A 24276-nucleotide genomic window follows, 5' to 3' on the forward strand; every position below is an offset into this window, starting at 1 on the left:
CCTTTCAAACCCACTCCTACCTCCAAAAGTCGCAACCTATCCCCCACAGTGTAGTGTCATTTCACAGTGTCAACCCACCTCTGGAATTTCAGAGAGGGGAGAAATAAAAAAATAAAAAAAAAAAAATTTTTTTTTTTTTTTTTTTTTTTTTTTTTTTTTTTTTTTTTTTTTTTTTTTTTTTTTTTTTTTTTTTTTTTTTTTATTTCTTCAAGAGAATACTCAGAAATCCCTCAAAGAATAAATCGCTTTCAAAGTCAAAAGCGGCTCACGGATCACAGAACATGAAGCCGTTCACCTTGGTCAGTGCTGTTTTTTTCATGCTCCACATCTCCTCTGGCAGTGCGGAAGCCCATAGGTAAGTCAATGAACTAGAGCAACAGAGCATTTTATGTGGTATTGTATGTTTCTACTCTTAAGACCTGCAGCAGGTCTAAACTTTACTTGGACTCAGTCAAGAATTAAAAAGACCTTCCAGGATAATATCAAATAGATATCTATGTATTATAGGGTGTATCACATTGCCTCTGAAATGCACTGGCACCAATTGGCTAATATACAATTTGGCCAACTTCCTGTAGCCATAAAGAGGAATTACTACCATTTAACTGCTAGTTCCTACACATGCTTTTACTTTAAGTGGAGCTTAATGAGTAAGATGACCCACCTATTTGACACTGAATTATGTGCTTTAAATCTTTACAGTGAAAACTGTTGTTTTGATGGTATTTACACACTGTTGCCCCTGCCAGCAGAGGACTATGACAGTTATGGCAGTACCTTCAGCTAAATGTAGCACAGCAACCGTTAATAACTGAAGAGCACCTGTCACACTTAGGAGCCCCTCTCATGTGGGCTATTCTGGATGATTTCTATCAAGTCTCAGATTCCCCTAGTCCCCCTGGAGCCGAGGCTGGTATAAGATGCTATCCCTGTGACACTAAAACATCTGGGATATTAGAGTTTGGCACTGAGCTTAAATATAGACATAATGATGCTAAAAGCTCTTAAGTCAGATTTGGATGTGTGATTCGGACATACATTTACTGTCAAAGTCAAATGGCATCCTAATAGTTTAATTTAATTTACAGGTTAAAAATACACCCATGCAATATAATCTATATGTGGGTTATTTTGAATGTAATGCTGACTCCCTGCCCGCCACAGAGAATAACTTTACAGTAGATTCTCATCTGACTCCAGAAATTTGATTCAGGTGAAGATCAAGGTACAGTGAAAAAGAAGGACATGTGGTTGTGCATAAGGTATCAGTGCAACGCAGGAAATGTCTGATTAGTGTGCTTTTCTCCATCTGTAGCCTACATCCTGTCAGCTGGCTGTTGCTCCACAGGGAGCCCACTTTTATCACTAAGCAAGCCTGTGAGGGGACACTTTATTTAGGTTGTCTTTTCACACAACTACCAGTAGGACCTAAATTAAAAGAGAATGATAGCTAAAATCTACAACTGGGAGAGCGCAGTGAGACTGTGGATGCGTTGGGATAATTTGTTTTCATGTTAATATATTTTATTTTGTAATAATATGTCATAATATTTTCAAATTTTCTATCTGATGTTCCATGCATTAACCAGGGTGGGCTGTAAATGTAGCCGAGACAGTGAAATAACACATCTTACCTTCCGCTCCTCTCTTTTTCTACAAAGGCACTACCGACAAGTCCTTACTGGAAACCAACCAGGTGTGTGTCGCTATGGAAGGAGGCTGGAGTGTTGCTATGGCTGGAAGAAGAACAGTAAAGGACAGTGTGAGGGTAAGAGCAGTCCATATTGATTCAAAGACTGATACTTTAAATATATATATACTGCCACAATACACAGTGTCCTAACAACTGTTATTCTTTTTTTCTAACCCAGAAAATGTGGAGGAAATGTGAAATGTGTGGTTTGACTATTATCCATTATTCTCAAACCACTGATATTTCTGGCTTTATTCTCTTCATGTTAAATGTTTTACCAGCTCAATGTGACCACGGCTGCAAGCACGGAGAGTGTGTTGGCCCCAACAAATGCAAGTGTTTCCCTGGATACACCGGAAAGACATGTAATCAAGGTGAGTAGTTGGGGTCTGGAAAACATAGGTCAAACTGGGTACAGGATAATCTCATTTCCAGCTGATAACTGCCATTACTATCTTATTTTAGGTATGTTTTAATTTCAGCAAATATGTATCTCTTGTGTTTCAATAAAAAGCATTTCAGTTAAAATGTAAATTTTTTAGGTTTTAGAAAACAAGGTGAAACAAAATGAGGGTTACTCTCATTTCTAGATCTAAATGAGTGTGGTCTGAAACCTCGTCCCTGTGAGCATCGCTGCATGAACACCTATGGAAGTTACAAGTGCTACTGTCTCAATGGTTACACCGTAATGCCTGATGGATCTTGTGCAAGTAAGTCCCATTGTGTTACTGTCCATACATACCCTATAAAGTTGCCAAGTTTGAATATTTATAAATATTTGCTTTTATGTTTGTATTCATGTAGATTCTATGACATGCTCTATTGCCCACTGTCAGTATGGTTGTGAGGAAGTTCAGGGGGAGATTCGTTGCCTCTGCCCATCTGCGGGGCTGCAACTGGCGCACGATGGGAGGACTTGTGTAGGTGAGCAACCACACGCACACAATAGATTATAATCACAGTGACTGACTGTGATTGATTTTTAAGCATATAGTTTGAGAGGGAAAAATCAGATGGAGCATAGCCCTTTTCTAACAAGGAATACAGAGTAAAAAAGAATTGGCTTTGGCTTGTTTCCGAGTGTGTGCATAGTAGAACAATTCTGTACGGATTATATTATGTGGCTTTTGCATGCTTGGCCTGTAATTCAGATGGATGCAATTAAGTTATATTTCTTCCCACAAAACTGCTTCAGCGGTGACAGAGCCAGTCTGGCATACTGATCACAAAGGGGAAGTAATATAATAGTTCTGGAGCATTAAACTTCAGTATTACCATGGATTCAACACACTCAAATATCAGAGTTGCAGCAGAAGTACACTTTTGATATACCAAAAAGTACATTATTCCCAGATGTAATGTAACATAACAGACAAATAATGGCCCATTATGAGACAGATGCATATCTACTGTATCCATCATGAAAGTATAAACTAGTTTCTAATAATGTAAAGTATAATTTTAAACCTGAACTAGAGTAGCAATCGTTCAGTTTGTACTAGACATGATAGACCCCTAACTGGCTGTAGGTCATTACATTAAGTTGCTGTCTGACCATACATACAATGTGAAAACATGCATACAGGTAGATACATATAATTAAAGTAACATCATGACATGACTGAATGAAAATATGACGGTCAATTAATGAACTACTACTACAACTAGTTGGCACTGTATCAGCGTTCCTAATGGTGATGTTACGATTAGTTTAAAAATTGTTTTGCACACCTCCTGTGTTAAGTCATTCATTCATTGCATCCACAACATCACAACCTCAGTTACTACTCAGTGGAAGCACTGCTTTTTAAGCTGGCTTGTGTTCTAACACAAATTAGCAGTGATGCAAGTGGGAAGACAGTGAGTGATCATGTTCATGATCATCAGGATGGTGTAATGCACTCAGTAGGCTACACCAACAATGGTGAAGATCCCTGCTGGCAGATGAAAAACAGCAGCTGATGACTCCATGTGATTCAGAGGAAGCACACAGTTGTCTATAACCAACCCACGACAAATAATTAAGTGTTGAGGACTACTGAGTAGTGAAAATAAGCAAAAACAAGTCCATAGTGGACTTATTTTCTCAATATTGCCTAATGTGACATGGTTTAAAGGTTCTCCATTTTCACTTGGGGTGCATATCTGGTTCTTCGATAGCAGAGTAGAGTGGTACCCCACAAAGATGGTGTTGTACTTGGTACAACTATGCTTACATTTTTATGAATAATTTAAACTTGATAAAAATAAAACCATAGGCCCTTTAATGTCCACCCTGGTTTTGTTTCCCTTCAGATATTGATGAATGTGTTACTGGGAAGAACCTCTGCCCATACAACAGACAATGTGTGAACACCTTTGGAAGCTACTTCTGCAAGTGCCAGGATGGCTACGACCTAAAATATGTTGACGGCAAATATGATTGTGTAGGTAAGGTATACAAGTTTATTACGGGAAACAATTGTGATCAATTCTGCTCCTAAAAGGTACAAATAGACTTCTTCCAATTTCAGACCTTGATGAGTGTACAGCCGGCACCCACAAGTGCAGCCACCATGCTGTCTGTGTGAACACTAAAGGATCCTACAAGTGCAGGTGCAAGTCTGGCTTCAGAGGCAATGGCTTTGAATGCTCTGGTGAGATCCAATAACTACTGCGCAGAATTATGAATTGATTAGTTTAAGGGATGCCTTTTGATATAACACTTCCATTCACAAATATATTTTAGAAACTCGTGTCTCAGGCCTCTCCCAGGTGAGAGTAGTCAGTCAGATAGGCCAGGAGCAGTTTTACAGCCACATATTTCATCTGAACTCTTTAAAACATCAGCAAACAAGAGTCCTGCCAAGGCTAGTTTCCTACTTTCAGACACCACACCTAACAGATGTTAGCAAGAGAGAGCCACAGATTGAAAACACACCTGTGTATATGACATTGTACAGTAGCCATCTATCTGAAGAAGGAGAAAGACAGGTTGTGCTGTACTTTATAATGCAGGCCCAGAATACAACAGGTGAAGCCCCATGTAGAAAAAAACAAAACATAAACAGAATATGCAAGGGGTTACAGCGTAAATGAAAGATGCCTTTATTTTTTGTAGTCAAGCCATTTTATCAGAGGTCGTGGGATGGAGACAAAGGCAGTGCAGATGATTTCCTCAATGGTGAGATTTTGTGAAATCCAAGACTCTGCTTCCGCTGTTCACGCCCTGCCCTGCATCCCCATTCATTCTCTCCTCTTGCCTCCTACTTTTAAGAACACCTCTCCAAACTCTCTGCCTTGCATATGGCTGGAAACGTTGTACGTCCACCACGCACACAGCTTGATATGAGACCTGGAATCCTCAGCATGACCCTTTATATACAGAATTTGTGTGATAAAATGCTTGTGCAATTTTAAACACTAATTAACGTTATGTGCAATAAACATTGCTGTCATGCTTCATCTGCATGGAGTAGAACGAGAACAGCAGCTGCAAAATACATGACGACAAACCTGGTAAAATACAGTCTTTCCCACTCATGATTGCGGTTCCACATGTCTAATCTGATTTATCTTTCTGCCTGCAGCCATCCCGGACTCCCAAGTGAGAGGTACACTGGACAACGAGGACATCAAAAATGTTATCCCTGAACCAGTAGCAACGGCGCCTCCTAAGATCCGTGAGCAGCCTTTTGACTATGATGGAGAGGTCTACGTTGGCGAGACTGAGCAGAGACGGGTGGATGAATTTCCTGAGGAAGAAGAAGAGGAGGAGGAAGAAGAGGAAGACAACCAGCTCAATCCAAGAGGAGATGTTTTTAGTAAGTGCCCTTTCGTTTGGCTTTCTTGCAGTAATTCTGGGTGGTCCACAATGTATTAACCATACCATAGACTAAACAAACTCAGTCTCTACAGAGACGTAGCACTGATGTCTACACAGCATCTGAATACAATTATCGATTTTTCAGTAGGCAGTTAAAGTATAAAATAGTAGGTCAGGTCTAAGACCTTGACTGGAGAAGAAAGGGGCTTGTTGCTTTATGTCCCCAGGCTCCTCCAAGATCTGTATAATCAGAATGAGAATCAGAAAGGAATTTATTGTTGTTTACAAACAAACAAACATATTAATAAAACAATTAACAAAACATTAATAACTCAGGGAAGATCTGTTGTTACTGACAATGGAAAAACACATTTGTTGACTCTTTTTAGTAAACAACATGCTAAGACACATTGATACAGATTAGTCAAAGATGTCCTAGTTATTTCAACAAAGAACCACAAGCATGGTGTCATGTTTTTTAGCATTATAAAAATAGGGTCACTAACATTAAGATCCTGTCAACTCTCAGCTGGCATTTTTTTTTAAATGCTATCATAATATTAAACCATTGGCTGAAGCTAAAATATTAAGATCTAAATAAGAACCCAGCAATGTGTACATGAAGAAATTATCTTTAATCAATCTAATTGGCTATTAAACATGATGGCTTCTAGCACATCATTCACACCTGAGTTGTATTTATATATGCACATTCTGGCAACACATCCAGACACTTTCATCAGATAAAAAGAGAAGAGTGGGCAACAGTGTGGTCATGAAGAGGTATACATCTCAATGAGAAACCCTATACATGAGGTTACCTTTACCTTTCACCACTAATCTTGATCTTTATGGAAACCCCCGAGCCTGTGTAATAACTCAGATAGCAAGAGGAGACAAGCCCCAAGACATCCGTCACCTCCAGGGAGGAATTTTACTCTGTCGGCATGTGAGAGCCCAGGGATACAACTCATACTGCTTCCCATCTCCTGGGAGGAGGGTGAGGAAGGGAGGGAGGTCACTTAAGCCTCCAAGCCTTTTATTATGTTTTCCCCAAAACAGCTGTCAGCAAACAGACTTGACTCCTTGGAAAGTCTGTCATCAGCACTCTAGACCTCTCGAACACTCTGGCTGAGCAGGTTCAATAACCCCAGCTGTCACTTGTCTGACTCTCTCAGGCTGCTTGCCATGGGGGTGGTTTGCTGAAAGAGCTTTAAAATACTTGGGGGGGCTGTATCCTAAAGTTGTAGTTTCATCTCAAGACATGAGTGACAGCAGGGCAGGTCTACACCTGCTGGTTAAAAGGCCCCCTGGCTTTTGTTTAATCGTGGAAATATCTTTGCTGCATAATTTTTGAATTTTTGAATTTTTTTACGATCACATTTTTTTAGAGGAATTAGTAGGGAAAATGTTCTTTGTCATGTCTATGAGGCAAAATTTAGGCAGCATATTTTATGAGATTTGTGAGAGTATAATTGTGATACAATTGTGTCTGCTTTTACTCATGTACTGATGATTCAATTTTGCTAAAATAATATACATTCAGTTGCCAATTTATAGGGCACAAGGAATGCAGCCCTGAAATAAATCCTAGCTTCAGTTTTTGTTGAAACTGAACATTATAACCTTTATGAAAGAAGGATTTATTGCAGGACTGTTGTGTGCTAGGTGATACCTAATAAACTGACAAGTGGGTGTACTGTACAGTATATTTAGCTGAAGATTTATGAATTCACTCTAATTGTTACTTTAATCTCTAAACACAGTATCAGAGGACTTTGAATCAGTGTTCGGACCGGCCACAGAAATCAAAGAAATCGAAATGGCACCAGTTCAGGAAGGTAATCAAATATCCGTTTATGTGCTATTGTTATACAATGACTGTTTATGTGACTAATTTGCTAATGTGCTCCTATCGTTTTACCCTCTAGAGTTTATCATGGATTGCAACTTTGATCAGGGAGCATGTGAATGGGTCCAAGACAAGGCTGATGACATGGACTGGAGTGTAGCTTACCATAACGGTAACAGAATTATTATGTTTTAAGATTAATTTAATGTTTGTGAATTTAGATCCATTTACTTATAAGTGCTACAAATTTGTTCAGGTGGTGAATACTACATGGCCATGAGTGGGTTCCTAGGGGTGCCAGAGGATATGGCCAAACTGAAGTTGCTTCTCAGTGACCGGGCCCAGCAGGGCAGCTTCTGCCTCACCTTTGACTACCGTCTGATGGGCCATAATGTGGGAACTCTCAGGGTGCTGCTGGATAACAATGGTTACCCAGTATGGGAGCAGAGGCAAAGCAGAGACCAGGGTTGGCAGACAGAGCTCCTCACTGTGGCCTGGAAAGAGGAGGCACCACAATCTGTGAGACATTTTATCGTTTTATAAGACATATTAGTAATAGATGATTGTCAAACCAGTGCTGTAACTGCTAACAACACTAATAACAGACAAAGTAAATTGAACAGCACAAATGTTGTATCATAAGTCTATGCAGTACTTATGTGGCTATGCTGGATTTTTCTCAAAAACTCATGTGGTCCACAGTATGTTTGCAAGACCACCCTGATATTGTTCACTCACTACTGGAATCTACAGACTAAAGATGTGATGGTACTATTCAATGTCTTTCAGATTATCTTTGAAGCTCAGCATGGGAAAGATGTTGCAGGAGAGATTGGGCTGGACAATGTTGTGCTGACCTCAGGGCCCTGTCAAGACGATGTCAGTCCACTCGTTTAAGAAGTATCTTTACTCTGGATTTACATTTTGAAAATCTGCTCTGACACATGTCAAAGATTCCTGTTTCCTGTCTGTTCTTATGGTCTGGAGTTTCTCAATGTTTTCTAATGGCTTATCCACACGACAGCCACAAAAAAATACTGAAACATGGTCTCAAGGGAAGATGATGTACTATCAGTGCATGCATGTTTACTCCATCACAGTGCTGCTACATCAATACATCCTGCTTTATTCTCTATCGTGATTTTTAAAATGGTCTCTCTTATAATACAGATAACTCCGATCTCAGGAATAGGTGGAAATGCTAACTTTGTCTGTTAGTTAGATGTGACAGTATTGTGCTTAGCCCTTTGTTGTGTATGTGATTGCTGAAGTGAACTGAAAATAATCTATGATATGTAATGTGAATTCTTAGATAAATTATATCTGAAATTCAATCTTAAATGAATAACTTTTTTCAAAGGCTGGTTAGTTTAAATATTAAAATGTATCAGTGCATAACTGCTGTAAATGCTGCTTTCATGTTATATTGTACTATTACATTAATTAAATTAGTTTTTTTTTCTAACTCTGTCTACCGTTCCTTTTTTCCCCACACACTGTATGATTGTACACCTGTATGCCGAATCTTCTTGATCATGGCAGACTTTAGTTTTCGGCAAACAGAATTTTCTGGGTATGGAAATGTATAATATGCCAGTGTTGCAGTGTGGACAAAATCCAAGGTAATATGACAAAGAATGTGGGTAATTTAGGAAACACAGTCTGCTGACTGAAGAAATGCCACCACAAATAAAATGTAAATTTATGGATGCCAGGCATGGCTGGTATTTTATCACAGAAAGTTGTTTGGGGAAGTCAATGAATACAAAACGTAATTACTATAACCTCAATAATGTTGCCGTCTGATAACTTGTGTAACGTTATGCTTTAAGTACAAATTTTGAGGTACGTTACTTGATTAAAATGTTTGCACTAACGTTACTTTATTTCAGAGGAAAATACTGTACTTCTACTGCTCCACATTTACATGCTGTTTAACGTTACTCGTTAATGTTTATTCAACGAGGCCACTGCATAAAAAGTATAATTTTCGAACGTTAGTAAACGATATGTAGGCCTACATTGTGTTGCTAATATTGTTGTACATAACTTTGAAGTTGCTGTAGCCTACATTATGGTATTGCTATGTGGTGTAAAATTCCTTCCATAAATTCCCACAAATATGCTGACAGTGCTACGAACAGGTTTGGGGGTCGAGTGGATTTTGTCTCCGTGTGCAGCTGGGATGCTGGGAGAGAACAGCTAACTAAGGTAAATGTCGCTCCCTGGTGGTTGAACGCATGCATAATACAAAGAAGTAAAAATGTGTTAAAGAAGTCCTTGGTTTAAAAGTAACTCTACGTGTCGAGCGACTTTTTAAATAAGAACGGTATAACGTGTGCGAACAATTATAGCTAGTGCTAATGTAGCTAGACATTGTATGGGGTCTGAAACGTTACCTCAGCGCTCGTTGGTTGTTTCTGTCTGACAAGATCACATGATCCGAGGCTGCCCGTGTATCGTTAGCTTCTTAGCAGCTAGCTGCGTTAGCGCTGAGCTTTATGGGTTCACCAGGAAACAGTGCGACCTTATCTCGAGCCACACCAAGACGAGGAGCTGTCAAACGTATTTATTAACGTTAATATTATTTCGTGTTTCTTGTTGACTCAACCGCTGTCTGGCCCAACGTGTAAGGTACGCTACTAGCAATATTACCTGCAAGTAAACCTGAGCTAGCGAATGCTGTGTATTTCATTAATCTAACTCCAGCTGTGTTCCCTTGTTTTCCTTTTTTATGTTAGCCTAGCTGAGCTAACACGTAGCTAGCTGAGAGACACACAATTCAGACTGCATACTAGCGTGCTACCATGTTATACAGCTATTAGTTTAATACCGTGTACGTTATATGTCACAAGCTAAATCTTATACCCTGTTGGACTGCTCGCAAACAGTGTATTGAACGTTTGGTAGCAGATGAGTGATTTATTGCAATGGGGCTTCTCAGCTGCTGTCATGGGCCATCGGTTAATCAGGAAACTGCTGTGTTACAGCTGGCTGAACGTTACCTACATGGCTGCTCACATCAACATTAAACATATGAGCATGTGACCAAGGACTAGGGTCTACAGCACATGATCTGGACAAGTGGAGGAGGCCAAAATCAATCAGGGGTAAAACAAAAATGCTCAAAACATCTATAAGAAATTGTTTCTTTAAATAAAAAAAGAAGTGGTTATTGGTCACACTATTTTATACAAAAAAGTATATTATAGTGTTGTACAGGTAATACAAATCTATTTTGCACATTGCATCTCTCCATTAGGTACATTATTTCAAAGTGGTCAGTCGGGAGTGAATAGCCATGACAACAAAGACATCCCTGCTTAAAGTCATTCTGCTGGGCGATGGTGGTGTCGGAAAAAGCTCCATCATGAATCGTTATGTTACCAACAAGTTTGATGCACACCTTTTCCACACCATTGGTGTAGAGTTCCTCAACAAGGAACTGGAGGTAGATGGCCACCAGGTTACCCTACAGATCTGGGACACTGCTGGCCAGGAGCGCTTTCGCAGCTTGAGGACTCCTTTCTATCGTGGCTCTGACTGCTGCCTGCTCACATTCAGTGTAGATGACAGCCAGAGTTTTCTCAACTTAGGCAACTGGAAGAAGGAGTTCATCTACTATGCAGATGTCAAGGAGCCAGAGAAGTTCCCATTTGTAGTCTTGGGCAACAAACTGGACGTTACAGAAAGGCAGGTGTCTTCTGAGGAGGCTCGGCAATGGTGCCAGGAGAACGGTGACTACCCCTATTATGAGACCAGTGCCAAGGATGCCACCAATGTAGCGGTGGCCTTCGAGGAGGCAGTGCGTAGAGTGTTGGCATTGGATGAAAGAACGGACCACCTCATCCCCACAGACACAGTTAAGCTTCACAGAAAGCCTCGCTCTGCTACCACTTGCTGTTCATAACATTCAGGGGTTATCACTAACAATACATTGCTGTTATGCCTGTTATGTGATGAGGCTGTATGTTTACAATGCTGTAATAACATCTTATTTAAACAAATTATGCTACTGGCTTTATGATTTGTTATACTGTTGAAGGTTTGATAATGCTAATAGTCTGACTTCTATTTGAAGGGAAAGAGGAAACACTAAATTCATCCCAGTGTAATTACAAAAAACATGAAATCACTGAATCATTTACTCAGCTCTGCCACAGTTCAAAAGTCAGGCTTTGGATGGGTAGCAGAAAAATAAACTATATTTTGTGTTGGCCCAAAACTGGGAACCAAAAATCTGTCATGATAAAACAAAGGCAATATATTTGAAAAGTTTCACTTCCCTCTCAAATGGTTTTCTGTCATGGATGCATATTATAATGCGACTCTTAAAACTACTACCTGTGTACTACCTTGGGAGTGCGATCATGAAAGGGTTACTGAACTTTACTCCTAAATGTAATAACACAGTGATGGCCTATATATTTATATACAGAAAATAACTGCCTAATTAATTTATGCAGCCCAATAACATTATTTGTGAGAATTATGAAGTAGCTAAGGCACTACTATGTGTAACTAACAAATTGAGGCTTGTATTATTGCACCTTTAGGTCTTCTTCGTGCACATTTTGCTTAGTGAATAGATTGTATGCTGAAAGCACTGAGGGACAAGATCCCCAATAGAAGATCAATATTAAAGCAAAGTTAACATGCATGGCATATGGTGTATTTAAGTTTCTGGAAACATTTGTATTTTGTAAACCGTTTTTACCTTACAAATCACTGAATCAATGTTGCCTTGAGGACAGTGCATTGGAATAGCAGTCATGATTGAGTAAACTGTTATCCTCATTGTTGGGTTTGTTTTAAATAATGATTTTGATCTTTAAAGCACTCTATTAACATTTTTATACTTGCAGTTTAAAGTCTTTCCCCACAGCTTAATATTTACAATGGTGAACCATTTATTTACCTTGTTTCTTATTCACATTTCATTCATATTCAAAGTTGTATTACTGGTATGGCAAATGATAAATAAACCACCTGAGAACTGTCTCTTAAAGCATGTTTTGTAGCCTGAAAACTCTAAGTGTGTTTATTATCTTAATGTTCTAACTGAATGTTAACATTCTGCTGTGCTTTGTAACCACTGCAATGATATAAGGCCTAAACAGCTAGATAACAAAGTGTCTATGTCAAGGCACAAGATTGTGTCTTTTAATCACAATATTTTTTTTCCCATTATCGGTCAAGCACTCTTGGGATAAGTTTAAGCTTTAATGCCTTAAAGTCTAATGTTGATCATCAACATACCTTAGCCATACTTACAGCTCACCTCATTGCAAGAAATAAAAACTACTTTACATCAGACAAGAAAATGTTTAATAGAAAATCTGTGTTGAATACATTTTACATTTGTGAAACAGGAAAAGAAAGACAGACATCAATTATGTGTTGGGTATATGTACAAATAGGCAAGACACATTAAAGTACTTGTGCATGTGAAGTAATTAACTCAGGAGATGTTTCTTTCCAAGAAACTGTACTTTCCTCTCGAAAGCTGTTGAGCGGATCGGTGCATTGATTTCATAAAATGGATTCATTGCAAACTGGAAGACAAAATAAAGAATAAATCAAACACTGAAGGAAGAAATGGACCAAAATGTTACCTCATGCAAAGTTATTCTTATCATATGGGAGACAACTTACCTTAATGTATAAATCATATACATCATTAAAGAAGTTCTTGATTCCATCTTCTTGTCGCACATCATGCAGCATGATGAATCTTATATGTACGGCAAATAATTAAAGAAAATACCATGCCAATGAATTCCTTGATGATGACAGAATGACACAATATGGTTGACTTCTAAAAAATATCACATACTGCAAACTAACATGTTAAAAAGTGGCAGTGGGGCTTCAGCTAATAATTATTTTCATTATCAATTAACCTGTTAAATATTTTTTTTCGGTTATTTGTTATATTGAAAAATGCCCATCACAATTTGCCAGAGTCTAAGGTAAAATCTTAAAATTGCTTGTTTTGTTCAACCAACAGCCCCAAAACTCAAAGTCAAATACTCAATTTACAATGATATAAAACAGAGAAAAGCAACAAATCTTTATGTTTAACAGGCTGGATTGAAAGAATATTGGTCATTTTTAGTTGATAAATCAAAACTTGAATTTATATTCTGTCGATTAATAGACTTAATTGTTTCGGTTATCTTGCATTGTTGTATCCAAATTACAGATGTACACCTCTGAAATTAGTTTATTAAACATGATATTTTAGCCATGTAGGGTGTTTTGTCGCTCTTCTGTCAGTAAACTACAACATGGCAATATTTGATAAATTTTTGATTGCGAATCAATAATGATGTATAGTCTTCTGTGAGGGAATAAAAAGGGAAGAATCAAATGGATTAAAAAGGATATGTCCTGCAGTAACAAAGGCAGAAACAAACCACTCGTTGAACTTGTCCACAGTTTTCAAGTACATATTGTTGGACAGCCACATGTTTTCATCAACCAAATCCAGGGCAGCGTGTGCAATGAACTGGTTCAGGTGACGATGGTCATCCTGTGGTTAATGACACAAATCATATCAAACAACATATTAAATTAACATACATTATCATTTCCTATAATTAACTATAAAGGTCCTGTACCACTTACATTAAAGACAGTCTAGTGTGGTCACACTCATACTTCCTAGATTATATCCTGACAATTATGCTGTAGTCTATGGCTAGGCTAATGAATAACACTTATAATTTGTTTACCACTGTTATTGCACAATATGTAGTAGAATAGTTGCTAGTGTTATTAATAAAGCCATGTTACCTTTGATTCAACCTTCCCAGCTGGCAAGAACTCCATCTCAAACACAGGGTTGTCCTGATGACCAACCATGACAAAATAAAAACTTCCAGACATCGTTTCACCTTCTTCTTAGCAAAGCCAAACTGCCCTGAAAACAATTCAAAACAATAGGTTAAACTATTTAATCTTGCCAAATGTCAATATATAACACCCAATTGATTGAACCTTTCAGCTAGCAAGCTAACGTTAGCCGCAGTGCTCCACAGACGCTTGACGTCGTTTAAGTCTTTAAGTGATTCTTGTGTGACTATAAAAATAAAAAACGCATTACGCCTTGAAACAGTATAGGAACAAAAAGCAAGCACAACAGTGAAAGCTTATTACTTTGATACAACTGACTTTTGTTTACCTGTTAATTTAGCTTCCTGAAGAGAAACGATAGCAGTCGCACAAAGATGACGACATGGTCAAGCAGCACTATCTGTGAAATGTAATTATCAGTTATCTGCTGTAAAACGGTTCGGCGGGAGCTGTTTTTAGCTTAACTTCACGGAAATCCGTATTGCATTAAAGAATATATATATAATAAATTACTGAATAATAATAAAAAGTTGCTGCTTTTTTTTTCGTTACATCATAACTGTGCGCCCGGAACGAAAATTTCCGTTGACAGATTTAAATGGTTCCATGGTTGAGGCACACCTCCTCGAAAGGGACGCTAAGACTGGTCGTTAGGCTGGTAGCTAGAGACTATTCTCTTTTTTGAGATGCCTATTGTATCAGGTGTTAAGAAGACACAGTAATAACAGTCCAACACCAGGTAAGACCATTTTAAAAGTTGTTAAAAACTGCAGTTTTTGTTCTCTAGCTCGCCGTGTCAGCTTTACCGTGTTGTTGTCTACTTTGTTTCTCCTTCTGTCAGTTTTAGGACCTACAAAACAACACTTGGCAGTTATGTCCTCGGCCAAGGAAGACACGTTATCTCCAGATGAGCTTAGGAAAAGACTCTATCAAACTTTTAAAAACAAAGGAGTGCTAGATACACTCAAAGTAAGTCATGCTAATAAAGTCGCTGCAGGCTCTTGTAGCCAAAAGCTTCTAACCTCCGCGTTAGAAAGAGTTTAGTTTTGATTCCTCTTGTTCTCTTTCACTCTCCTGATCTGATTCAGACACAGATGCGGAATCAACTTATCCAGGAGTTAAAACACCCACCTTTGACTGGAGGAGAACCAGTCCCCAGACCAGTAACTGTGAAATTTGAACCTCTTTTGGTCTCAGCCTGTAACAGCATAGTGTCTGATCATCTCCGCACCTCAGGTTATGAGTACACCCTATCTGTATTCTACCCTGAAAGTGGCCTGTGCAAAGACAGGGTGAGCATAAGCATTTGTCTAATTAGACTGTAGCTTAAAAAGCACATCATTGCAGATGAAGATTTCAGTCTCTTCTATCCATTTTGGCAGGTTTTCACAAAAGGAGACCTTCTTCAGCTTCTTAAAATTGACCCTGAATCAGCCCTTTACAGATCCCTGGTAATAACATGATTTAGCATTTAGAATATTGCTCTTGAAATAAATATAAATGTTGTCAGTAATAACAAGAGTTTTTTTTTTTTTTTTTTTTACAGTCTTCAAACAAAGATAACAATGATAAAGGTATGCTGCCTTCTGTTCCTTTTTGATAAAGTTGCTCCTGCTCCTAAGGTCTGTCCTTGATATATTTTCTCTCTGTCTAGCAGGGTTCCTGATCAGCCTTTTAACACAGCTAACGCACCATTATACTCACGGCCTGTGCCATGATGCTGACACTCAGACAACCGGCACAGCAAGTTACGGAGAGTCTCTTGGTATGATGAAATAAAGTCTTAAAATGTACTCCACACAGATGCTTTTCAATGCAGTTTTTAATGTTGTCTTTCTTCCATACACAGTTGAGAAGATGAAAATGATTGATAAGGAATATGAGAGCTTCAATTACAGTGGGGAAAAATGGTTTTCTTTCCAATCCAAACTGGCTGCCCATAGAAAAGAAATTGAAGCACAGATGCAAGCAGAAATGAACACAAAGGTACGTCACGTGTATATTTCTTTTTGCAAAGTTAATGAATCAAAAACTGTATGAGCAGGTTGGTATGAAGCACATCTACATACTTATATCTACACTAAACACTTTTTTGAAAAGGTATAAATGCTTTATGGCGTTAATGCATGGCATGAATGCTTTACCTTTTATGAGTGGCTGATATGTAATCATGTAGCTTACCTCCGGGCCTCAACATTGTTTTTTTTGTTTCTTAAGATGCAACATTTTAAAGATGTTGAAATCGCCAAGGTGAGGATGGAAGAAAAAGCAAATTTTCATAAAGAATTTGGTAAGCTAAAGCAGGAGCTGGAGAGGACTTACGAGATGAAGGCAAAGGCGTTGATGGCGCGGGAGAAAAATGCCATTGAGCGACTACAAAAACAACAAGAGGTAGATTACTGCGAATATGATGTTGTGCTCTGTTTCTTCTTTCACAAAATAAACCTTTGCATGTAATAATTTAATTTGGTTAAATCGGAGACGGTGTAATTAGATGCTGTTGTTTGTATTTCTCTTCTCTTTAGATTGAAGAAAAAAATGTGTATATGCAGAGACAATCGGTCCTGAAAGAAATTGAAACAGTGCGGAACAGAGAGAATGAGCTGAGGATGAGAATCGAGGCTTTTGAAAAGTAAGAGCTTTTTATTTATTTATTTATTTTGTACCATTCATGTTCGTAGAGGGGTGTTGTGCTCTCTCATTGTGACAACTGGCTCATGGAGAATGTTACCGTGTTTGAATGATGATAGGACTTGTCAAATTCATGAGGAGAAGGTCAAGACCACTGAAGAGCTGCAGAGGAGGCGAGAACTGGCAGTTAAGACGATGGAGGACACGCACGACCAAAGGCTGAAGAATGAACTTTCCCGGTATTTTCATGTTGTCCGGATTTCTTTTTTAAAATATATTTTGGCTCACATTGTCACCACGAGTTAGACATATTCAGTCCGTTACACATAGGCAGTCTCATTTGATATATTCTCTCTGTTTGTTCACTTTATCTCTCAAGTTTAGTGTAGGTACCCTTGTCAGGGATATTGTCATTGTGTGACCAGAGGATGTCACTGTTTAGTAGGTTTAAAGTAAAACAAACGTATCCTGTATGTACAATGTATATTGGAAATATTTCAAGATTTATTCCATCCTACAGCAAATTTTGAATGCTGTCATGAGACTCAGTTTTCTTTTTGAATGAATGTCAGTTAAAATGTTGAAATTGAGCACTCGACACATATGTCTAGTCCTGTGCTAATATGCTCATCAGTTATTACATCAAAACTATGACTTATTATTTATAATATATTCTATAGATACGTAGTGCTTAAGACTGGTTGGGAGTCTGTTAGCAGCTATGACTATGGAGTAACGATATGGGACCTGATCGTCCACTTGACCAAATGATACGTTGCTTTAACACGTTTAGATGGCAGCTGGTTTGGTTTATTCCTCTGTACCCGTCTGTAATAGAAAAAGGCCACATGGATTTCCAAGATTGTTTTGAGTTGATTTAGTTTCAGAGCTCTTTTTGATTGTTGTTCTTATGTCTTTTATAAAATTAGGTATCAGCTTGAGTTAAAGGATAGCTTTATCAAGAGAACAGAAAAACTCACAGAGAATGAGAACCAAAACAAAAGTGAGTATTTAAATGAATGCAAGATTGCTGACTGGTTGGCTTTTGCCAATGTTTTGGTTTGATTTTGTGTTTACATTCCATTTTATTTCTCAGTGGAAACTGTTCGTATCCAAAAGGAGTCAGCTGTAATTAATGCCAAATTAGAGGAGCACAGCAGAGCATGTTCAGAGCTGAGACGGCTGCAGGTAAACAACACAACCCCAGTCATCCTGCAGTGTTAACCTCACCCTGTATTCAGTCAAAACTCGTAATCACTCAGTGTGATGTGATAATATTGTAATGTAATAATTATGGTACACAGTCTAACTGATTAATTGACTCTTCAGATTTATTTTTTTGCTCTTTGCATGTCTCTTCTGTTGTTTTCCAGGTTGAGCTGGACACAGCACAGCAGCAGATTTCTCTGATGACTCAACAGAAGGAGCTGTTAAGGGAACGACTGGAGACCATGAGTGACTACCCCAGCTTGAAAAGAGAGAAAGCAGAGCTGCAAGGCCAGCTGCGGCTGCTAAAGAAACAGCTGGAGGAGGCCCAAGAGGAGAACCGGCTTCTCCGTGCTGGTGAGTATTGGCTTATATTGGATCAGGGTTTTCTGTCTGTAATAATGTAACTGATTCCTTTTTGTGGCTGGTAAATTCAATGTCTGAGAGTTACCTATTATAAACCTTGAAAAATCAGTACCTCAGAATATTTGTAGTCCCTTTTTTTTTTTTTTTCCCAATTGAGATAAATCCTGTTCCTATCTTGCATTCAACGTTCTTGAGTGTGGGCTCATTGTGAGCTGTGGGAGATGCAGTGTACTGTGAAGCATTCATGTTAGTCTGTCCCACTGCTTATGGCTCAGCTGAGTCTTTTTGAATGTGTCTTGCCTGCCAATGTGGGGCCTCTGTGCTGTGTTTGTAGCTCCGCAGACTACTCTCTAAAAAGTAACCAGTGAGGGAGTGGTAATGAGAAATGGACTGAAGGGGAGCAGAGAGCACAGTGTGCAGAGACAGGGCTCCCTTAACCCATGGCTGAGAACCAAAGTTGTGCCTCTCTCTGAGGGGTACAGTATTCTTCCTGTTTGAGGATGAGACATGGGAGCAGTGGGCCTCTCTCCTCATCACGAACAAAAGGCAGAAACATGGTGCAAAACCCCATGTGCTGTACTCTCATGCTGTTCAGATCCATACAGCTCAAACCGTGAACTGGAGCACTTAAACATATCAGAGCAACCCCTGTGTATCCCCAGATGTGTTTTTCTCAGATAGCTTTCCTACTGAAATAGACATTGGACTGGCAAAAAGGATGCACTTTTAAATTATGTTTTGACTCTAACAACCCCTCTTTCAGATTTGGGCCAGCCGTCCAAGGAGCAGCTGGTGTTGCAGATGGAGCTACGGAGGCTGCAGAGCGCTCGCAGACTGGATGAGGAAGAGTTTGACAACCAGAAACAGGTGTTGCAGGCACAGCTCCAGAGTGAGGTCGGTCACATCACAGCCTCTCGCTGAGTGTGGGAAACTTTGTGGTCAGCTTTTTTCCCCACACAGTTTTGTCTCACCTTTGGGGAAGTTCTTGTGAAATCTTTGTTTCCAGCAGCGCATACCTATACTTTTCACAGACCTTACACTGTGTGCAAACAATAACTTCTCATGTTATGTCCTCTTGTCTGCTGTTTTCTGCAGGTGGAGCGGTGTGCTCAGCTAAAGGCTCAGTTGGCAAAGTGTGAGGAGAGGTCACAGTGGATGACTAACCACATTGAGGAAATAAAGTTACAGCTTCGCCATACTCAACAAGGTACCCCAAGAACGTCGCATCTAGGGGTGCATGATATATCGACTCGGTATCGTTATCGCAATATCACGTTGCGCAATATTATATCAAAAGTGTCGCAATAAGTATGCAATATTTAGTTTATTTTGTGGAGCGATGCATCCTGTCCGTTGGCTGTGTGGCTTAGTTGTGTTTGATTTAGAGCCCGCTTGAAACGCTATAATGATCATGTTTCATTGGCCAGTTACCGTGCCACTTGCACATGTTAGTACACGTCAGCGCATGGGTCCACTACGTGACAAACCCTATGGAGCGTACCACGTGTGCATATTTCGACAGAGTGACAGTGTAAATGAAGAAATAGAGACAACAAAATGGAATGAATCAGAGAAGCGAAAGAAAAGTTGTGTCCTGTTCTCATTATTTATATATTTTATACTGTAGAGGCAGTAAAACATATCCTGTTCTATAGACATGGTCGTTATTTATTTATTTTATACTGTACAACCAGTAAAACATGTCCTGTTCTATAGACATGGTCGTTATTTATTTATTCATGTTGTACCAGTCCAATATGACAGTCAGTTGAAATAAACCTTGTGTTGTATTTGTTATAAATCTATTTTGATGCGTTTTCCCATAATTTTTGTAATTTTCCATATGTTTAAAATTATCGAAATTAATATTGATATCGCAATATCACATTTTGTCAATATTGTGCAACCCTAGTCACATCTTAGTGTGATTGATCACTTTGAACCATGTAGCTTTCTGTATGCAGTTATGAATGTTACAATACATAACTGTAGTTAACTTTATTTCTGCTTTTCATGAACTGGCTCTCTTTCTTGGAAGTTCTTGGGGGGGAAAAAAAAAGACCTCAAACATTCTCCCTTTTTAAATAACTGCTTTTTTTTTATTTTATTTTTTTAAAGACAAAACTAAAAAAGGCATGTAGTAGCAACCAGATTCTAGGTGTAAATGCATGTAAATAGTTCTTCGAAATTAGTTGTAGCAACCCTTTTTTTCTGATTTGTGCTATTTAATGGTGGTTGGTCTTTTGTATTAGTGTTCAATTCTCTTCCTTTTTCTGTCCCTTTCTTTTGTGTAATCGATGCGATGATGGCAGCTCTTGAAAATGAAGTGCTGCGTAACCCCAAGCCCTCTCTTGTCGATCGCTCAATACTGGAGCTGAACGCTGACAAACTGGTTCCCCCTGACATCTATGTGGACAGAGCTCTGCTGAGGGCCAGGGTGGGTTATGATGATGTTTGTGAAGCAGGTGGGCCCATGCGAGGACACAAGTCGCCTTGGAATGACTCTCCAGACTCCGACATGGAGCTGGTAGCTGAGGCCAAGGCTCGGATTCAGGAGCTGCAGGAGGAGGCTGAGACCTTAGAGGAAGCCTACAGGAACTACCAGCAGAGGGCAGTGCGCTCCACCATCTCACACATGCTTCCCCCAAGACCTCTTTCCCCACAACAAGCACATCCTTCACATCGTCCCGACTCTCCCCTGAGAAAACAAGTTTCTCACCATTCACACACCCACTCCCCCCTCAAATCAAAGGTCTCGCACAGGCCACCGTCTCCACAAACTACCAGAACCCCCTCCTATGCACCCTATGACACCAGAAACACTGTACCACCTTCACAACCAAGAGTGACCTTTTTAGAAGACCATAGCCAACCCCAGTCCACAGCTTTCACTGACCACAGTCTCCATTTGGTGACTGAATCTCTGTTTATAAGAGATGGACACCCCCAGGATGCAAGCAGCCCTCCACCCAGACGTCTGTCCTCCACATCGCACTCCTCCAGGAAAAAGCATCAAAGAGAGATTGCCGAAGGTACCTTCAAAAAATGGTTTATCCTGTGAAAACACTTCAAAGAGGATTAGATGCACCAAGCTCTTTTAACTGTCAAAAAAAAAGTTAAGAATGAAATGGGTTCATGTCGTCAGCACCTGTATCCTGCACATTTAACACTTCCTGCAAATATTTTCATAATGTGCCAAAACATTCAAAACAGTAAATTCACACCTTTTTTCCTGTCTGCTTTTAGATCATAATCTTTCTCCTATGAGGATATTTCCTAACATGAAGTCTTTGCATCTGATAGAAGCCGTTGCGTCTCCGATTGCGTTCCCAGAGTTGTCGTTTGACAGACGGCTCCCTCGTGACCCCCGCGACGAGGTGGAGACCTCCGGTGACTTTTCCTCTGAGCTCAGTCCCCCTCGCAGTCCTCAGCTCAAGAGCACAGCACGAGACCAGTCCAGGTACCATCTGGCATCGCTTTGGCAAGGACATTACAACACTCCTATACACTTTTAGAGATTTTAGAGAGTGCATACTAATGCCCTCATTTTTGCCCTTGTTTCTGTCAGTCCACCAAAGCTGCACCCTGTGTTCTCCAGCTCGGATTCTTCCCCACAGCCTGAGAAAATAAGCCTAGAAGATCTCACAGGGATTTTGTCAGGTACTAAACTAGTATTTTATTTTTATTTTTATTAAAACTATGCTACTGCATAACTCAGTTGTTATTTTTTTATTATACAAATGCACTGCGGCCTTCCTGTGGGGATGTGAGACCCAGTTTAGATACAACATGGCAGTGTGATTTTTTTTTTTTTTTTGTATACTGAAAAAGCTGCTTGGTCAGGTCATTGCACTTGACACACAGGAGCAGTATTGTTGTAATCAACAGGGAATGTTTGAGTAGGTACTCTTTATAGTTTATAGTTACATGTTGTTTTACTGTCTGAAAGACACGGAGAGATGGTAAGCCCTCTATATATCTATGTCGAAAGCACAATTTCCTTAATAATCAGCACCTGGAGGTTTTCCTGTTCCGCCTAAAGATTTTACTGTATCATTGGATGAACAGCCTTGCATAAAAACAAAAATCTACAATTTCATTATCATTCATTTCAACAAAATCCCAGTAACAAAATGGGAGTATATCCGGTGTGGAGGTTTTGGATTTGAGAATGGCTGTTTCTTTTAATGAGTGTGTGACTGGCCTTCAAAGTGTCCTTTCAGTGGCCCCGCACAATGGTGAAGATGAAGGCCAGCTGATTATGTATTCTGTGCTGGTCCTCTGGCCCGTTTGCATTATGGTGGAGCATAAAAGATCTCTTTGTGCATGTCTCCCTCCAGAGCCCGGCCACATTCCAGAGCTTCTCCTGGACACTGCCGTCCCTCTCTCTGAGGAGGCCCCTGACGGCCCCGCTGTCCCCCGCCCACAGGACCTCCCAGAAGACCCGATAGACTTGCAGGGCCAGTCGGGTGAGTTGTTAACCCCCCCCCAATCCCGTTACTGACCATGATCTTGGTTGACCCCAAATGACAAGAATGGCCACCTTCTGCTGTACAGTCTAACTGTACTCTCATATCTTGCTCAAATTGTGGCCATTCTAGGGGTGCATTGCTTCTTAAACCAAAAATAAAGTGACGACTGACAATTTATATGACTCATGTGTTATAGAAGTCCCACAAGCCTCAGGTGAATCTCCTAGGGAAGAAGATGAAGAGGATGAGGAGCAGAGGTGGGAAAGAGAGCGAAAGGAAAGACTAGAACAAAGGCAGAGGGATCAAGAAGAAGCCAGAGAGAGGGAGCTGCAGGAACTTGAAAGACTGGAGAAAGAGATGGTAATGAGTATCTTGCACCACGTTCCTTTTAAAACTCCTCTTTAGAAAAGGTAACCTGATTAAATGAGTATTGACAGTATTTATGTCTATCCAGCTTTTGCAAGAGATGGAGCAACCAGAACAGAGAGGAGAAGAAGAAGAAGTAGAAGAAGAAGAAACTAGAATTAAGAAAGGAGCAGATGAAGAGCAGAAGCGAGAGGCAGATAATGATGGGAACGAGTCCAAAGGTGAAAATCCATTGGAGAAATACATGAAGATGGTCCTGGAAGCCAGAGAGAAGCAGCATGCACAGGTGAGTTGCACGCACTCTTGTAAAACTTTGCTTTTGTGACTTGACTTGTAGCAGCTGCCATGTGTTTTAAACTGAGTGTGTGTGTGGGGGGGGGTGATTTCAGAGCCCTGGAAGAGAAGAAGTAGGACATACGAGCCCAGAGGCCAAGAGTTTGTCTGAGGAGAAAGACGACAGGTAACTCAAAACAGTTGACAAGACTTAAGGCTTAGGTTTTCTAATTCAAAAGTAATGCTGTTACTGTAGGACAGTTTAATAAATATATAAGCCTACATAATCCTCAATCCTTCAACAAAATTTAATTTATTTTGTGGTTTCTCATCTCCTGGTCTTTTCAATGTTATTTGTTCTAGAAATTATGTTGTCTTAAGGATAAATTCATTGAGAAATACTATTTTTGGTTTAGATGTTTTTTTTCTGTCCCTCGAGGCTTTCACAAATTAACTTGATATTGTTTTCCCAGCATTGCAGCATTTTCACACAAGGATGAGGAGGATGATGATTTCTGGTGAGCTGGTTGTTCCAGGCTGCCATCGTGAACGGATGAATTAGCCTCTGTATTCTTGGACAGTTTGTAACAACCCTGAAGCATTGATTGTTTTATATTTTTAGATGTTGCTTTTCAGTATGTATATTTGGCAGCATTTTTACATTAACTGCATACGTTTTGAATAAATCATATTGGATATTTTTCTTTTGGATTGACTATTACACCAAACAAGATATTCCTATCATGAAGAAAAA

The 24276-nt window shown here is 39.5% G+C and overlaps 4 protein-coding genes and 1 long non-coding RNA gene across 12 annotated transcripts; 3 read left to right on the forward strand and 2 right to left on the reverse strand.

Moving 5' to 3' along the window:
* Positions 1 to 266: 266 nt before the first annotated feature.
* On the forward strand, positions 267 to 8773 carry egfl6 (EGF-like-domain, multiple 6). 2 transcript variants are annotated; one of them, XM_039817370.1, is made up of 13 exons: positions 267 to 355; positions 1662 to 1768; positions 1975 to 2067; positions 2284 to 2403; positions 2498 to 2617; positions 3989 to 4123; positions 4207 to 4329; positions 4794 to 4856; positions 5263 to 5496; positions 7265 to 7339; positions 7430 to 7522; positions 7607 to 7869; positions 8140 to 8773. In XM_039817370.1, the coding sequence occupies exons 1-13, from the start codon at positions 282 to 284 to the stop codon at positions 8245 to 8247; spliced, it is 1608 nt and encodes a 535-aa protein (XP_039673304.1). In that variant the 5' UTR covers positions 267 to 281; the 3' UTR covers positions 8248 to 8773. The 2 variants fall into 2 exon arrangements, with proteins under 2 accessions (XP_039673304.1, XP_039673305.1); XM_039817371.1 differs by lacking the exon at positions 4794 to 4856.
* Positions 4765 to 9862, reverse strand: LOC120569517. The gene is made up of 3 exons (XR_005640882.1): positions 9750 to 9862; positions 7716 to 7844; positions 4765 to 5427 (listed from the first exon to the last, which is right to left on the reverse strand). It is a non-coding gene; the product is annotated as an uncharacterized LOC120569517 (long non-coding RNA).
* On the forward strand, positions 9486 to 12379 carry rab9a (RAB9A, member RAS oncogene family). 3 transcript variants are annotated; one of them, XM_039817375.1, is made up of 3 exons: positions 9486 to 9561; positions 10341 to 10460; positions 10613 to 12379. In XM_039817375.1, the coding sequence occupies exon 3, from the start codon at positions 10652 to 10654 to the stop codon at positions 11258 to 11260; it is 609 nt and encodes a 202-aa protein (XP_039673309.1). In that variant the 5' UTR covers positions 9486 to 9561; positions 10341 to 10460; positions 10613 to 10651; the 3' UTR covers positions 11261 to 12379. The 3 variants fall into 3 exon arrangements, with proteins under 3 accessions (XP_039673309.1, XP_039673310.1, XP_039673311.1); XM_039817376.1 differs by lacking the exon at positions 9486 to 9561 and adding an exon at positions 9852 to 9984 and having other exon boundaries at positions 10614 to 12361; XM_039817377.1 differs by lacking the exons at positions 9486 to 9561; positions 10341 to 10460 and adding an exon at positions 9862 to 9984 and having other exon boundaries at positions 10613 to 12361.
* Positions 12380 to 12655: 276 nt separating this feature from the next.
* trappc2 (trafficking protein particle complex subunit 2) lies at positions 12656 to 14668 on the reverse strand. The gene is made up of 5 exons (XM_039817378.1): positions 14537 to 14668; positions 14149 to 14275; positions 13741 to 13885; positions 13006 to 13091; positions 12656 to 12905 (listed from the first exon to the last, which is right to left on the reverse strand). Exons 2-5 carry the CDS (start codon positions 14239 to 14241, stop codon positions 12807 to 12809), a joined length of 423 nt encoding a protein of 140 aa, XP_039673312.1. The 5' UTR covers positions 14242 to 14275; positions 14537 to 14668; the 3' UTR covers positions 12656 to 12806.
* Positions 14669 to 14786: 118 nt separating this feature from the next.
* Positions 14787 to 24223, forward strand: ofd1 (OFD1 centriole and centriolar satellite protein). 5 transcript variants are annotated; one of them, XM_039817365.1, is made up of 23 exons: positions 14787 to 14947; positions 15050 to 15177; positions 15297 to 15500; positions 15591 to 15659; positions 15755 to 15782; positions 15863 to 15973; positions 16058 to 16194; positions 16426 to 16599; positions 16734 to 16840; positions 16959 to 17078; positions 17769 to 17842; positions 17936 to 18027; positions 18213 to 18402; positions 19175 to 19305; positions 19507 to 19618; positions 20724 to 21443; positions 21658 to 21871; positions 21980 to 22071; positions 22752 to 22880; positions 23080 to 23243; positions 23338 to 23535; positions 23639 to 23709; positions 23996 to 24223. In XM_039817365.1, the coding sequence occupies exons 2-23, from the start codon at positions 15082 to 15084 to the stop codon at positions 24042 to 24044; spliced, it is 3282 nt and encodes a 1093-aa protein (XP_039673299.1). In that variant the 5' UTR covers positions 14787 to 14947; positions 15050 to 15081; the 3' UTR covers positions 24045 to 24223. The 5 variants fall into 5 exon arrangements, with proteins under 5 accessions (XP_039673299.1, XP_039673301.1, XP_039673303.1 ...); XM_039817367.1 differs by having other exon boundaries at positions 21715 to 21871; XM_039817369.1 differs by having other exon boundaries at positions 21745 to 21871.
* The last annotated feature ends 53 nt before the right edge of the window (positions 24224 to 24276 follow it).

This window comes from Perca fluviatilis, chromosome 12 (assembly GCF_010015445.1).
Source record: "Perca fluviatilis chromosome 12, GENO_Pfluv_1.0, whole genome shotgun sequence".
In the NCBI taxonomy this organism is placed as follows: Eukaryota; Metazoa; Chordata; class Actinopteri; order Perciformes; family Percidae; genus Perca; species Perca fluviatilis.